The sequence below is a fragment of the Astatotilapia calliptera genome, chromosome 10, assembly GCF_964374335.1.
Source record: "Astatotilapia calliptera chromosome 10, fAstCal68.1, whole genome shotgun sequence".
In the NCBI taxonomy this organism is placed as follows: Eukaryota; Metazoa; Chordata; class Actinopteri; order Cichliformes; family Cichlidae; genus Astatotilapia; species Astatotilapia calliptera.
This window is the reverse complement of record NC_137431.1, coordinates 11,015,697-11,028,815: the sequence shown is the minus strand read 5'-3', so window position 1 is coordinate 11,028,815 and position 13,119 is coordinate 11,015,697. Positions and strand designations below refer to the sequence as shown.

The 13,119-nt window shown below is 39.9% G+C and overlaps 1 protein-coding gene across 2 annotated transcripts in view; it reads right to left on the bottom strand.

The window, feature by feature from the left end:
- The window catches only part of gabra3 (gamma-aminobutyric acid type A receptor subunit alpha3), a 125,256-nt gene that overhangs the window by 28,964 nt on the left and 83,173 nt on the right, over nt 1-13,119 (bottom strand). For both annotated transcript variants that reach the window (XM_026181152.2, XM_026181153.2), the window contains exon 5: nt 1,257-1,477. In XM_026181152.2, the coding sequence (XP_026036937.1) occupies nt 1,257-1,477 (221 nt within the window). The remainder of the gene's footprint in view (nt 1-1,256; nt 1,478-13,119) is intronic.

Here is a 13,119-nt window from a genome sequence, read left to right as displayed (position 1 = left end):
GCAACCTTTAAGTGCCACACATTTATGAGAACTTCTGCAACAGATATATGAAAAACTTTCTGAAAAACATTTGATGTCTATTGTAGAAAGAATGCCAAGGGTGTGTTCAGCTGTTATATCTGTCAAAGGTGGCTACTTTGATGAGTCAAAAATTAGAAAAATTGGGGTGTTCTAAAAGTTTTTACTGGTAGTGTATAATACTACTACTACTATTACTACAACTAATAATAATAATCCAGTCGTTAAGTCTGACGTCACTAGCTGTGTCTGGGCCTAAACTCCGCTGCAGGTCGATCACTATGGCATTACTGAGAGTTGAAAAACTGTCTAAAGTCTTTCATCTTTAATAAAATGATCAACGTTCTGCTCTACCAGGTGTAACAATTGAGTTTAACATCCAGGCATCCATGAAAACGGAATTTATGACATTTAACGGAGTTGGAAGTTAGCAGGAAGTTAGCTTGCTAGCTTCCATCGAAATACAATATAGCATGTCCTGACTGCGTGGTTTTGGAAACAAATTAAAACATACAGCTCTGTTATCACTTCAAACATAAATGAAGAAAGAAAACGAAACAGCAGTGATGTTTGTAGGGTTACTGAAGTTTGGCTAGCTGTAGCTAATGATGTGCTACATGACCGCTAGCGACACAGCTATGTTAGTATAATATAAACAAGCTAACTTTTTTTCCACTCGATAAAAGTTAACGTGAGTGCTGAGCTGTAGTTACATCCTAAGGTTTTAAAAACTGAGCTTAAATAAATGATTAGCGGTAATAAAAGCCGAGGGAGGTCAACAGTGATTACTGACTGTTTTAGGAGCTTTTTGAGATTAAATAGAAGAAAATACAAAACATTAAACATGTTAACAACACAAAAGCCATATTAAACACAGACTACTTTAGGCCCAGAAGTAGGATTCGTCATGTCATCACTTAACGACCGGTTAGTGTATTTGAGGCTGAATGATAGGAGAGGAATGCTGTCACAGTCAACTGTATCCCAAGCTTCCTAGCATAAGCTTATAAGGAAGCGAGTCACCCTTTCATACATATGGAGAACTTCTGGCTGTAAAAAGTGCTGAGTGCCAGTGGGTGAAATCTTTTATTATGCTTTCTTTTTTCTTTTAGGAATGTCAAAATAAGGATGCTCTCATGCCAAATTAAGACGGTTAATATATCTACTAAACAGCACCTGCAGATTTTTTTTTTTCAAGTGATGGTGTTGACCTCCGAATCACCACAAAAAATGCTCACCTCATTGTGTATAGAAGCGTGCCGTTGTCGACTAGTCGTAGCAGTTTGTTAGGAGTTGTCATGTTGTGGGCTACAGATTTCTTTCCGTTGTGGAAAAAAGTATCAGGAGTCCAGATCTTACTGGCCAGGAGGTTGTTGAGGGGTAAAACCTGCATGGGCCCATCGAACTTCAGCCGCTCATCCCTCCAACTCTGGCGAAAGAAGACATCGATGGTGTACTCCTGATGGGAAGAGAGTTTGAAGAAATAGTTAGCAAGGCAACAATTCACAAAACTGGGAACATGGCTCTCATTCAAGCCTTACGATGCTCTTATTTGTGAAAGCATACAAAAAAAAGGCTACATGATGTTAAGTTGAGCCACCTTTTTTGTTCCTTTATTTCCACTTTTGCTTTTCCTGCTTTAATGAGTCAAAGTGCATTTCCTTTTTTGTGTGACACGATTACTGCTCCGTTAACAATGTTGTGTTTCTCTCACACTTAAGGTGTTGGAGCCTCAGCGAGAAAGCTTGTAGAACATCTGTTTCATGTTTTATTAATGTGCGACACAGTATTTCTGCATCGTCACCAACACACGAAAGACCAAACAAACTAAAACAAATGCGGGAAGTAGCTGTTCAAAATGAATTTATTTCACATTATTCATTCAATGGGTCTTGGTGTCCTAGCAACTGCTTTTCCTCGCCAGCTGTGTACAGCGGCTTTGCAGACAGAGAGCTGAAGCTTGAACAGAGTGAGATGTGGGGAAGCTATGCCACAACAGTGCGCAACAAAGGCACGGTCCACGTGTTGCTAGCCATTTTGGAGCTTTTTGCTTGTTCACTGAAACAGCTCAGGTACTGTGAACTGTAACTGGCTGCCCCCCTGAGTGACACCTTGATTAAGTCATTTCCCATTGGTTTTAACAACAGGATCCCGTCATGCTCAGTGGGAGAGGGTGTGCAGCTTTCATTCAATACAGCAACAGGTCTCCTCTAAACAGCACAGGATGGACGTCTGTTAATTGATGCGATTGACCTCCTAAAGGCCTGCAAACTTGCAATGCTATACAATAATTACATCGCATCTGTCCTCACAGCAGTGCTCTAAATAAAGCCCACAGAGAGCTTCACAGACTGATAAAAGCCAGAATGTGACTAACGTGCGCAACCCTCAATCACTTTATTTCATCTTTGCCCCATTTATTAATTAACTGCAGTCTCTGGTTCTTTCTTTTTTTAAAATGGTAAATGGTCTGTATTTGTATAGCGCTTTACTTGGTCCTAAGGACCCCAAAGCACTTTACACTATACACAATCATCCACCCATTCACACACTGGTGACAGCAAGCTTCAGTGTAGCCACAGCCACCCTGGGGCGCACTGACAGAGGCGAGGCTGCCAGACACTGGCGCCACCGGGCCCTCTGACCACCACCAGTAGGTAACGGGTGAAGTGTCTTGCACAAGGACACAACGAGAGACTGTCGGAGCCGGGGCTCGAACCGGCAACCTTCCGATTACAAGACGAACGCCCAACTCTTGAGCCACAATCACCTACTAAAGAGTTCAAAAAGTAAATCGTTAACTGTTTTTCCCATTAATTATGTCAGACTGATTCCTTCATGCACTAAGTTCTCAGTGCTGTCATCAAAGGACTCTCCAGGTCACAAAAAAGACTAATGACCAAACACATGTGGACAGTAGGGCAACCATGACACTGATTTATTGTTCTGTCCTGTGCATCTTTAACAAAAACTTTCCTGCACAGTCTAAGAAAGTTTGCTCTATCTTGGCATACAAAAAAGGAACCCTAGTAAAACATTTAAATCCCCATCGCCAAGGTTATCCTTTTGTTATGCATGTTAATCACGTCTTTATGAGATGCCAAATCAGGCCTCAATTAGTGTAAAACATGCAGTGATGTAAACTGACAATAGTGAGCTTGGCCCAGCTGGGGTGAAGCCATCATTTGTTTGTTTCTTTTGGACAGAACCTTCTGTAAACATGGGGAATTAATTTGAAGACTGAAAGACAGAAGTGAGGAAAAGTATAGTCAATCTCCACAAGGCCAAATGGCACAAACCATTCAGATGCCAGCTGGTGTTCCTCCAGGGACTGAGTGATTGATTTCTCCTTGACAGAGGAGACAGAGCGGAGCGTCTACCCAACAGTGGCTGTCAAATATCTTTTTTTACAGCAGTCAGAATCATGAATAGATTAACTATGGCAAACAACTCTAATTTAAAGAACCCCTTTAAACACATGACACAAGTATTGCAACTGCATTCATTATTTGTCTTCACATAATACACAGACCATTTTTACAAGATTGCTGGCATCTTGCCTTTATTAGAAAGATGGATATTTGGGGTGATTGATGTGCCCTGGATGGATTCAAAGTGAAAGGTGCAGATGCTCTGCCTTTTTTTACCCAGACAGCCCACAAATAAGTACAAATTCCATAACTGTAAAAACATATTTGCTAAGGATGTATGTTTATTGCTGCAGTTAAAAAACCAATGACATCATAAAAGTGGCAACTGGATCTAGACTACAAGAAAATTTGTGGAGCATGCTGAGCTGTAAATTAAATCATTTGATTGGGCTCTGATAAAAAAATGTAAAGATTTGCATTTTATGGGTTGAAAATTCCTCAACAGGATGTATAAGCTCACCTTAAAACAAAAAGGTGCCTTTAAATGTTATGTATTGTGGACATGTATATATAACCTGTGAAGGACTGCTGACCTGTACAGGATGTACTCTAATCTGTTCACTATCAGCTGAGACTGAATCTATTTCCCTGGAATCCTAGTTGGATATTCAGTTTTGAAAATGAGCAGATGAAGGGTCACCTTGTAAAGCTAGTGCTGACATAAAGTCAACAGCTTGAGACCAATCAGAGGTGGGTGGTCCACTTCCTTCAGCTGCCCACCCTTCAGTGGCAGGTCTGTGAAACGGCGCTCATTTTCAATTAATCCTCAAGGCTCCCGATTCACAGGAGTGATGTTTGGAGCTATAGTTTAAACTTGGACTTCTGATGTCTGTAGAAGCATCACTGTACATTAACCCTAGACATTAACCCTAACCTAGACTTTTAGATTTCTACGAACATTATTGCTAAGGATTGTCTTATTGCATTGGAGTCACACTGGGTTAAATATGTACACTTGGGTTTTAAGGGGTATTTATTATTTTCTTCTTTTTTTTGGGTTGTATGGAAGCCCCAAACGCAATTTCATTGTTCTTGACAATGACAATAAATAAATAAATACTAAAAAAAAAAAAATACTAAATACTAGATGACTTGGCAAAGGTAGCAGCTGGCAGGATGGGCTCCTTGACTCATTTTACTCCTCTCTTGGTCTCGCATTGACTAAACAATAAAAAATATCCCTGCTTTTGACATTATTGGGGATATAGCAACAACTCTAATTGATAGAGATGTAGTTTTCCGCAACAACCAATTTTTAGCCCACTGTTTGCGAGCAGATCTATTAAAAAATTCTAAAACAATTTGCATGAAACTGTTACTTTTGGAGTTGACTGAAATTTGGGTTCATGAATTTTCAGTAGGATTAATTACCGCAGCAACACAGGAAAAAATGGGAGACATTCTCTTGATGACATACTTCTGGAAGCAGGAACTCAGTTCAGGTATGATGTGGAGGGAATAGTCAGCCTTTGTGTGGGTGTGCAGTCTTGGACTGTTGTTCTTTTGTAATTTAGCAGTGGGGTGAAGTTACAGTTTAATTACTATAGAAAGTAATTATCTAAGGCTACCCTTATTATAGTCATTACTTAATGTGAAAAAGAACTAAAGAAAGGTACTTCACAACAAAATACCGTAAATGACTGCTATAATCAATATTAGAATAACAATTAAACCAAGACTAAAGTAAACTAAGATGAGCTCACTGGCCACTTCACTGAATGCCCCTTTTCTTTCAGAATTGCCTTATTTCTTCATGCCATAAATCCACAAGGTGATAGAAACATTCCTCAGAGATTGTGGCTGCAGATGTGCCAGCTGCATGTTTGTAACCCATGATATGAATCTCTTGTTCCAGTAAATCCCACAGGTACTACTGGATATAAATCTGATGGTCATTTAAGTAAAATAAACTTAATATCGCGTTGAAGAAACCAATCTAAGGTGATCTGAGCTTTGTCATATGGTGGGTTATCCTGCTGGGATAATGCGCCTTTGTCAATGTGGTTATAAAGGAACGGACAACACCAATACTCAAATGATGCTGATTTGGTACTAAACACCCAAAAGGTGGCAGGAAAATGTTCCACACAACATTACATCACCGACAGCCTGAATCATTGATACAAGGCAAGATGGATCCATGCTTTCTTGCTGTTTATACCAAATTCTAACTGAATGTCACAAGACTCAGACTCATCAGAAAAAATCAGGACTCGTCATGCTTTTCAAATCTTCTATTGCCCAATTTTGGTGAGACTCGCAAATATAGTTTCCTGTTCTTAGTATACACAAGTGGCAACTGGTGTGGTCTTCTGTTGCTGTAACATATTAGCTTCTGCATACCTTGGTTGTAAAGACTAGTTATTTGAGTTAATTTTGCCTCCATATCAGCTAAAAAACCATTTTCCTCTGACCTCTCGAATTAGCAAGGTGTTTTTGCACAGAGAACTGACACTTAATGGATATTTTCTCTTTTTCAGACCATTTTCTGTAAACCCTATAGACAGTATATGTGGGAAAATTGTAGCACATCATCAGTTTCTGAAATTTTTAGTTTAGCCCATATGGCACCAACGACCATGTCACATTCAAAGTCACTTAAATACTGTTTCCTCCCCATTCAGATGTTTGGTTTGAACTTCCAAAAGTCATCTTGACCATGATTACATGCCTAAATGCACTCTTACTGCCATGTGAATGGCTAATTATATTTGCATTAAAGAGAAGTTGGACAGGTGGACCCAAAAAAGTGGCCAGTGAGTGTATTTTATGAAAGGATTCAGTCACAGTTACAAAGTCACAAATTATCTTTCAAGCCCTTAGTTGTTTCGAGAAGCAGCAATTTTCAGCTACGGAGCTTTGATGAAGCCTCTGTACCCTCGCTGCTCACCAAAGATAGCAACGAGCTGGGATGGACAGATAGATTAGACTGACATTTTTCTCACATGTTGTGAAAGGACCACAATGTGGCTAAACGGCGAGAAAATCTGGACTTTGATCTGATAAACACAGCGATGACTCCAAATAAATGCTAATAATGACTTTTGAGTTAGATGTGTAAGTACAAACAGTTTCCATTTGATTTTTTTCTCACTATATCATCAACAGATTTATCACCAGCTGCAGATGTTTGATAATAAATGTCCTCTTTTAATGGGCTTAGATGTAAATTAAATTCCTCCTAAACTGCCTGACTGCACCCCTCTAAGACCATAAAAAAATGAAATTTCATGAAGTGAAAGCTTCAAAGGGTACAGCTGGGGTTACAGTGGGGCAAAAAAGTATTTAGTCAGCCACCGATTGTGCAAGTTCCCCCACCTAAAATGATGACAGAGGTCAGTAATTTGCACCAGAGGTACACTTCAACTGTGAGAAACAGAATGTGAAAAAAAATCCATGAATTCACATGGTAGGATTTGTAAAGAATTTATTCGTAAATCAGGGTGGAAAATAAGTATTTGGTCACCTCAAACAAGGAAAATCTCTGGCTCTCACAGACCTGTAACGTCTTCTGTAAGAAGCTTTTCTGTCCCCCACTCGTTACCTGTATGAATGGCACCTGTTTGAACTCATCATCTGTATAAAAGACACCTGTCCACAGCCTCAAACAGTCAGACTCCAAACTCCGCCATGGCCAAGACCAAAGAGCTTTCGAAGGACACCAGGAAAAGTATTGTAGACCTGCACCAGACTGGGAAGAGTGAATCTACAATAGGCAAGCAGCTTGGTGTGAAAAAATCAACTGTGGGAGCAATCATCAGAAAATGGAAGACATACAAGACCACTGATAATCTCCCTCGATCTGGGGCTCCACGCAAGATCTCATCCCGTGGGGTCAAAATGATCGTGAGAACGGTGAGCAAAGATCCCAGAACCACACGGGGGGACCTGGTGAATGACCTGCAGAGAGCTGGGACCAAAGTAACAAAGGTCACCATCAGTAACACACTACAACGGCAGGGAATCAAATCCCGCAGTGCCAGACGTGTTCTGCTGCTGAAGCCAGTGCATGTCCAGGCCCGTCTGAAGTTTGCCAGAGAGCACATGGATGATACAGCAGAGGATTGGGAGAATGTCATGTGGTCAGATGAAACCAAAGTAGAACTTTTTGGTATAAACTCAACTCGTCGTGTTTGGAGGAAGAAGAATACTGAGTTGCATCCCAAGAACACCATACCTACTGTGAAGCATGGGGGTGGAAACATCATGCTATGGGGCTGTTTTTCTGCCAAGGGGACAGGACGACTGATCCGTGTTAAGGACAGAATGAATGGGGCCATGTATCGTGAGATTTTGAGCCAAAACCTCCTTCCATCAGTGAGAACTTTGAAGATGAAACGAGGCTGGGTCTTCCAACATGACAATGATCCAAAACACACCGCCCGGGCAACAAAGGAGTGGCTCCGTAAGAAGCATTTGAAAGTCCTGGAGTGGCCTAGCCAGTCTCCAGACCTCAACCCCATAGAAAATCTGTGGCGGGAGTTGAAAGTCCGTGTTGCTCGGCGACAGCCCCAAAACATCACTGCTCTCGAGAAGATCTGCATGGAGGAATGGGCCAAAATACCAGCTACTGTGTGTGCAAACCTGGTAAAGACCTATAGTAAACGTTTGACCTCTGTTATTGCCAACAAAGGTTATGTTACAAAGTATTGAGTTGTATTTTTGTTATTGACCAAATACTTATTTTCCACCCTAATTTACGAATAAATTCTTTACAAATCCTACCATGTAGATTCATGGATTTTTTTTTTCACATTCTGTCTCTCACAGTTGAAGTGTACCTCTGGTGCAAATTACTGACCTCTGTCATCATTTTAGGTGGGGGAGCTTGCACAATCGGTGGCTGACTAAATACTTTTTTGCCCCACTGTATGTCTGTTTCACCATCTTGTGAGAAGGTTTACTGGGGAAATCAGATAAGGTTTCATTTTATTTGTTGTGTATAAAGAGCACAGTGCATTATGGGAACAACTCTTAATAAAATCGAACATATTTGTGTTCATGTTTTTTCTGCCTTGGGTACTGCAGAACCAAATGAACTAAAATGAATTAGGTAAAACCAAATCTCTGCCACTCTCTCACATGCCACAACTAAATGGGTCTCTAATGTTTTCAAGTTGGGTTTAATGGCTGAGAAATTTCAGTAGATACTGAAGGGCTCGCCACTGCAGTAAAAAAAATAATTCACATTAGTGAATTATGGAATGAAAGGAAATTAGGAAAATATGAACAGTTGTTGAGGTAGGATGTACACGAGACTGGGCTAAATGAGTCTAGATGTTAAAAAACGAGATCGAGTGTCTGGATCTCTGGTAATGGCAGGAAGGTTGTGTCTAATATCTGATAGAATATTAATGCAGCCTTTTATCATAAATTAATGAGTTCATTAAATTCTAAACATTTAATTATTACATCCTCTTGTAATAATGTCACTATGGCTTTGTTTTAAATTGTTTCTTTTCTTTTCTTTTTTTCGTTTCAATGAGTTCTTTTTATCAAATCAGTTTTTAGCCAAGCAACCTGAACAAGCCGTTTATGCCAGGGAATTTCCACTCGGTAACCCATGCTACTGTTATTCGTGACTACAACTGGAGACATTTTTTCTTTAGATTAGCAGACTGGTTTGACAGGTTTGATTTAGTGCCTCTGACAAGATAGCATATTGTGCACAAGCGCCGTTTCCCCAATTTACTGTGCAGAAATGCTATGCGTGGTACACAATATGTCATCATGTCTTGTTTTTGACAGTGCACAGCAGCCCAGAGATAAGATACTGGTTCGCTGGTGTGGTAATGATACAGAATTAACACAGCTTTTGGGCCCAGTTCTTCTATTCTGTGGGCATCGTGTCGATCAGTCAGAGGCTTGATTAATAATTACAATTTCGCCTTTCTCTCTCCCCTTGCCAATTATTCTGTCTCACTTGGATTCTTGTTTGCTGTTCACCTTTCCCTGCTGAGAGTAGAACCTGCGTGAGACTTGCATTGAGTTGTGAATCCCATACCAACTCCAATTATTGTCAGAGCTCACAAGCTTCTGCAGCTCTGAGCCGTAAACATGTTTTAGCACTTCACTGCATCACACTTCAAATAGGAACATTTTGTTCCACGAATATAAAGTCAAGTATGTAGCAGTAATCACATAAAAGCAATATGGAAATGGGACTCATTAGCAAATTATGACTGTTTGGAGCTGCATGCAGTGATGCAAACATGAATGAATTACATTTAGAAAGGAAATTTTGGTTTATCCATCATCACTACTACAAAAATAGAATAAATCCATCCATGCATGTTAAAAAAATGCATACGTAGTGTCCCCTGACAGTGTTTTCACAGTCCGCAGTAGAAAATGCAAGAGAGATTTATGAGAGATCAGGGTTTCCATCTTGTGTCCAATGGAAATCACGTGATTTAGATGGAACATATTCAATTCAATTTATATATCACCAAATCACAACAACAGTTGCCTTGAAGTGCTTTATATTGTAAGACCCTACAATATCAGAGGAAAATCCCAACAACCAGACATCTGTCCCTCTGAGCAAGCACTTGGCAACAGTGGGAAGGAAAAACTCCTTTTTAAAAGGAAGAAACCTCCGGCAGAACCCAGCTCAGGGAGGGGCAGCCAGAACAAAGGACACACTAGAGCTGGGCTATATGGCCTAAAATTCATATCGCGATATAATTTGAAGCATATATATCACGATATATTCTTTTCTTCTGTATAACGTATTTTCTACACTATAAGGCACACTTAAAATCCTTTAATTTTCTCAAAAATCGAGAGTGTGCCTTATGTATGAATTCTGGTTGTGCTTACTGACCTTGAACCGATTTGGGCGTGCAGAAATCTGTTAAAAAATGTTTTAGTACAACTTTGGTAAGCCGCACTGCTTGATGGATTGTCAGAGCATTACGGCTGCCGTAGTGAGGAGCTTCGCGGAGTAATCTGGGTCCAAAACTCCGTCCATTTCAGGTCCCAAAGTCAAACGAACACTGAGAGTTAAAAAACGGTCTAAATTCTTTCATCTTTAATTAAATCATCAGCGTTGCTGCTTTGTCGGGTGTGACAATTAAGTTTTAGAAGTTACAGGAAGTTAGCTCGCTAGTTTACACCTAAACATTTCATACCATGTTCTGAACGAGAGATTTTTTGAAAATAATTAAAACGTACAGCTCTGCTACCACTTCCAACATAAATGAAGACAGAAAACTAAACAGCAGTGGCGTTTGCAGGGTTACTGAAGTTGGACTACCTGGTATATAATGTTGTGCTACATGATTGCTAGCGACACAGCTATGTTAGCATAACTTTAGCACAGTGAAGCTGGAGGATGAACGCCAACTTTTTTTCCACTCAATAAAAGTTAACGTGAGGGATTCTGGTGGTCAGGGACAAATGCAATCGCATAGCAGGATGCTATACACGGGCCAAACTTCAGTCAGGAGAACAACTGAGATTATTCATCCACAATACGAGGTTAGTTATTGATATACTGCAACAATATGGGAATAGAACAGCTGCGAGAGAATTCAACATTAAAGAATCAATGTTACGGAAGTGGAGGAAGCGCAGTTTTTGGCTTTCCCCTTATTTCAAGAGTGATTAATCTCTTTGCTATGACTGTCACCCGCCATAATTTGCAGATGATAATGGTTGTAACCGCTGCGATGCTTTCGACCAAAACAGGCACAGCTTGATGACATCATCAACATGCGCTATCGCGATAGAGCGATATAGTCAAAATCTCTATCGTTGGCCAAATTTAGATATACGATTTATATCGTTTCTATTATATATCGTTTCTATCGCCCACCCCCAGGACACACTATGGAATATATGTAAACTGATGTGTGGCATATGTATAAAAACTGAATACCATTATAGTAGATCTGCTATATTAGATTTATAGTGGCTCTGCTGTACTACTTTAACATGGATGTTTTTTTTATCCTTGAACTTCCCTTGAGTTCTAGTCTGTATTTATCTTACACTGCCCTTTGGTGCAGTCCCTTAATTCATCCTGTTTGAAAGAAGCTGATTAGCTTTCCTCTATTTAACCCTCAAGCAACCAAGCACTTAAATGTAAATCTATATGAACACATTTACATTTAATTACAGAATCTAATGCTACTTGTTGTAATACTAATAATATTTCATTTTTAAAACCTGAGGTATGTTTGAATCAGTAATGCATTGCAGTATTCTGGTATTTTAAATGACCAGAATACAGTTTTCTCATCCTTTATAAGTGCAAACAAAGATTTTTTTCTGCAGATTTAACCTATTTTGTGCAGAAACATTCAAAATATTTAGATTACTGAAATATCTAGAAATATGGAATAACTGCCTACAAGCTCGAGTAAGGTTTCACTGGTCAAGTTCACATCTTGCGTGTATTTATGTTTTAAAAATCAATTGCATAAAGTATGACTTGTTTGTGGCTTTGCTCTGGGCTGCGTTGGTGAAGCGTTGCTCTGGTTCCATAGGCAGATTCTGTGTCAGAATGGTTGGACATCTCAGGGATACTACCTTCACTATCCGGTGCCAACTCATCTCCGTCCTTGAGCTGTGTTCACTGTCACTTTGGGCACTTTCAGCACTTTGGGAAAGTATCCAGTAAATTTTGATACTCTGGGTCTGTCTGAATGTATGAGAACAGGACATTTAGAGCTATCTGAAGCCTGTGCTACCGGCTCACTACAATTTCAAACAATACAATGAGCTCCTTATAACTTTTCCAGTATTTAACATTAGATTTCCCTTAAAAAAAAGAGAAGATGGCTGCAGCTGCAAGACTCAAAAGCATAGAAGCCATACAACAGTTTTGCTTGTAATCAAAAAAACGCAAGCCGCCACTGCCATTTACTTGCTAAGGGATTAGGATTAGGGATGGGAATCATGGGGTTTCAAGTTAGTAGTTCAATTCCTTGGAATTGGTAGTCTGCTAGCCTATCGATCCTGCTTATCTGTTCCACTTTCACTTGCGCTACAATCAACTGATTTCAGTTTGTGTGCTGAAGGACGACTATAGAGTTGCAGTCTACAGCGTGAACATGGACATTACTTTTATTTTTACTGGACAAAAAAACAAGAGTGTTATGGTGCAAAGTGCATCGGGGACAATTGCACTATGCGGCTAACACAACTTTGGCTCTTTGCAAGCATCTGCACAGACATCATGCTAACGCTAAGCTAGCCAAGAACCCAAAGCAACGTTAGCTGAGCCAACCCCCGCCCAGCAGGCAGACCCTAAACCTCAACAGGTATCAAACTGATAAGCAGTCAGACTCTAGCCTGTGTTTCTACCTATTCATGTTTCTAAGGTGAATCGCTGTGGCGATCACTTTATAGTCTCTTTGTACTGGTTTTTGTCTTTGCTTTGTGTTCATACCTAAATACGAGGAGAGAGATCATATGTGTAGCCTCATTCAGATAATGATTTGTCTCGGTGTATAGATCTGTAGCCACATGAGACTGTGTTTTGGGTCATTTTATAGAGAAAACTTTATTCTGGGAGTATTGCTTTAAAGAGTTCTGTTCTGTGGCATATTTGTAATACATTACTTTTTTTGAGTAATGACTCTAATGCTGATCACAACAAAAAGGTGAAATACCTCCAACATTCACAAAGATTTGACCACACAGCATGCTGTCAAGTTGCACC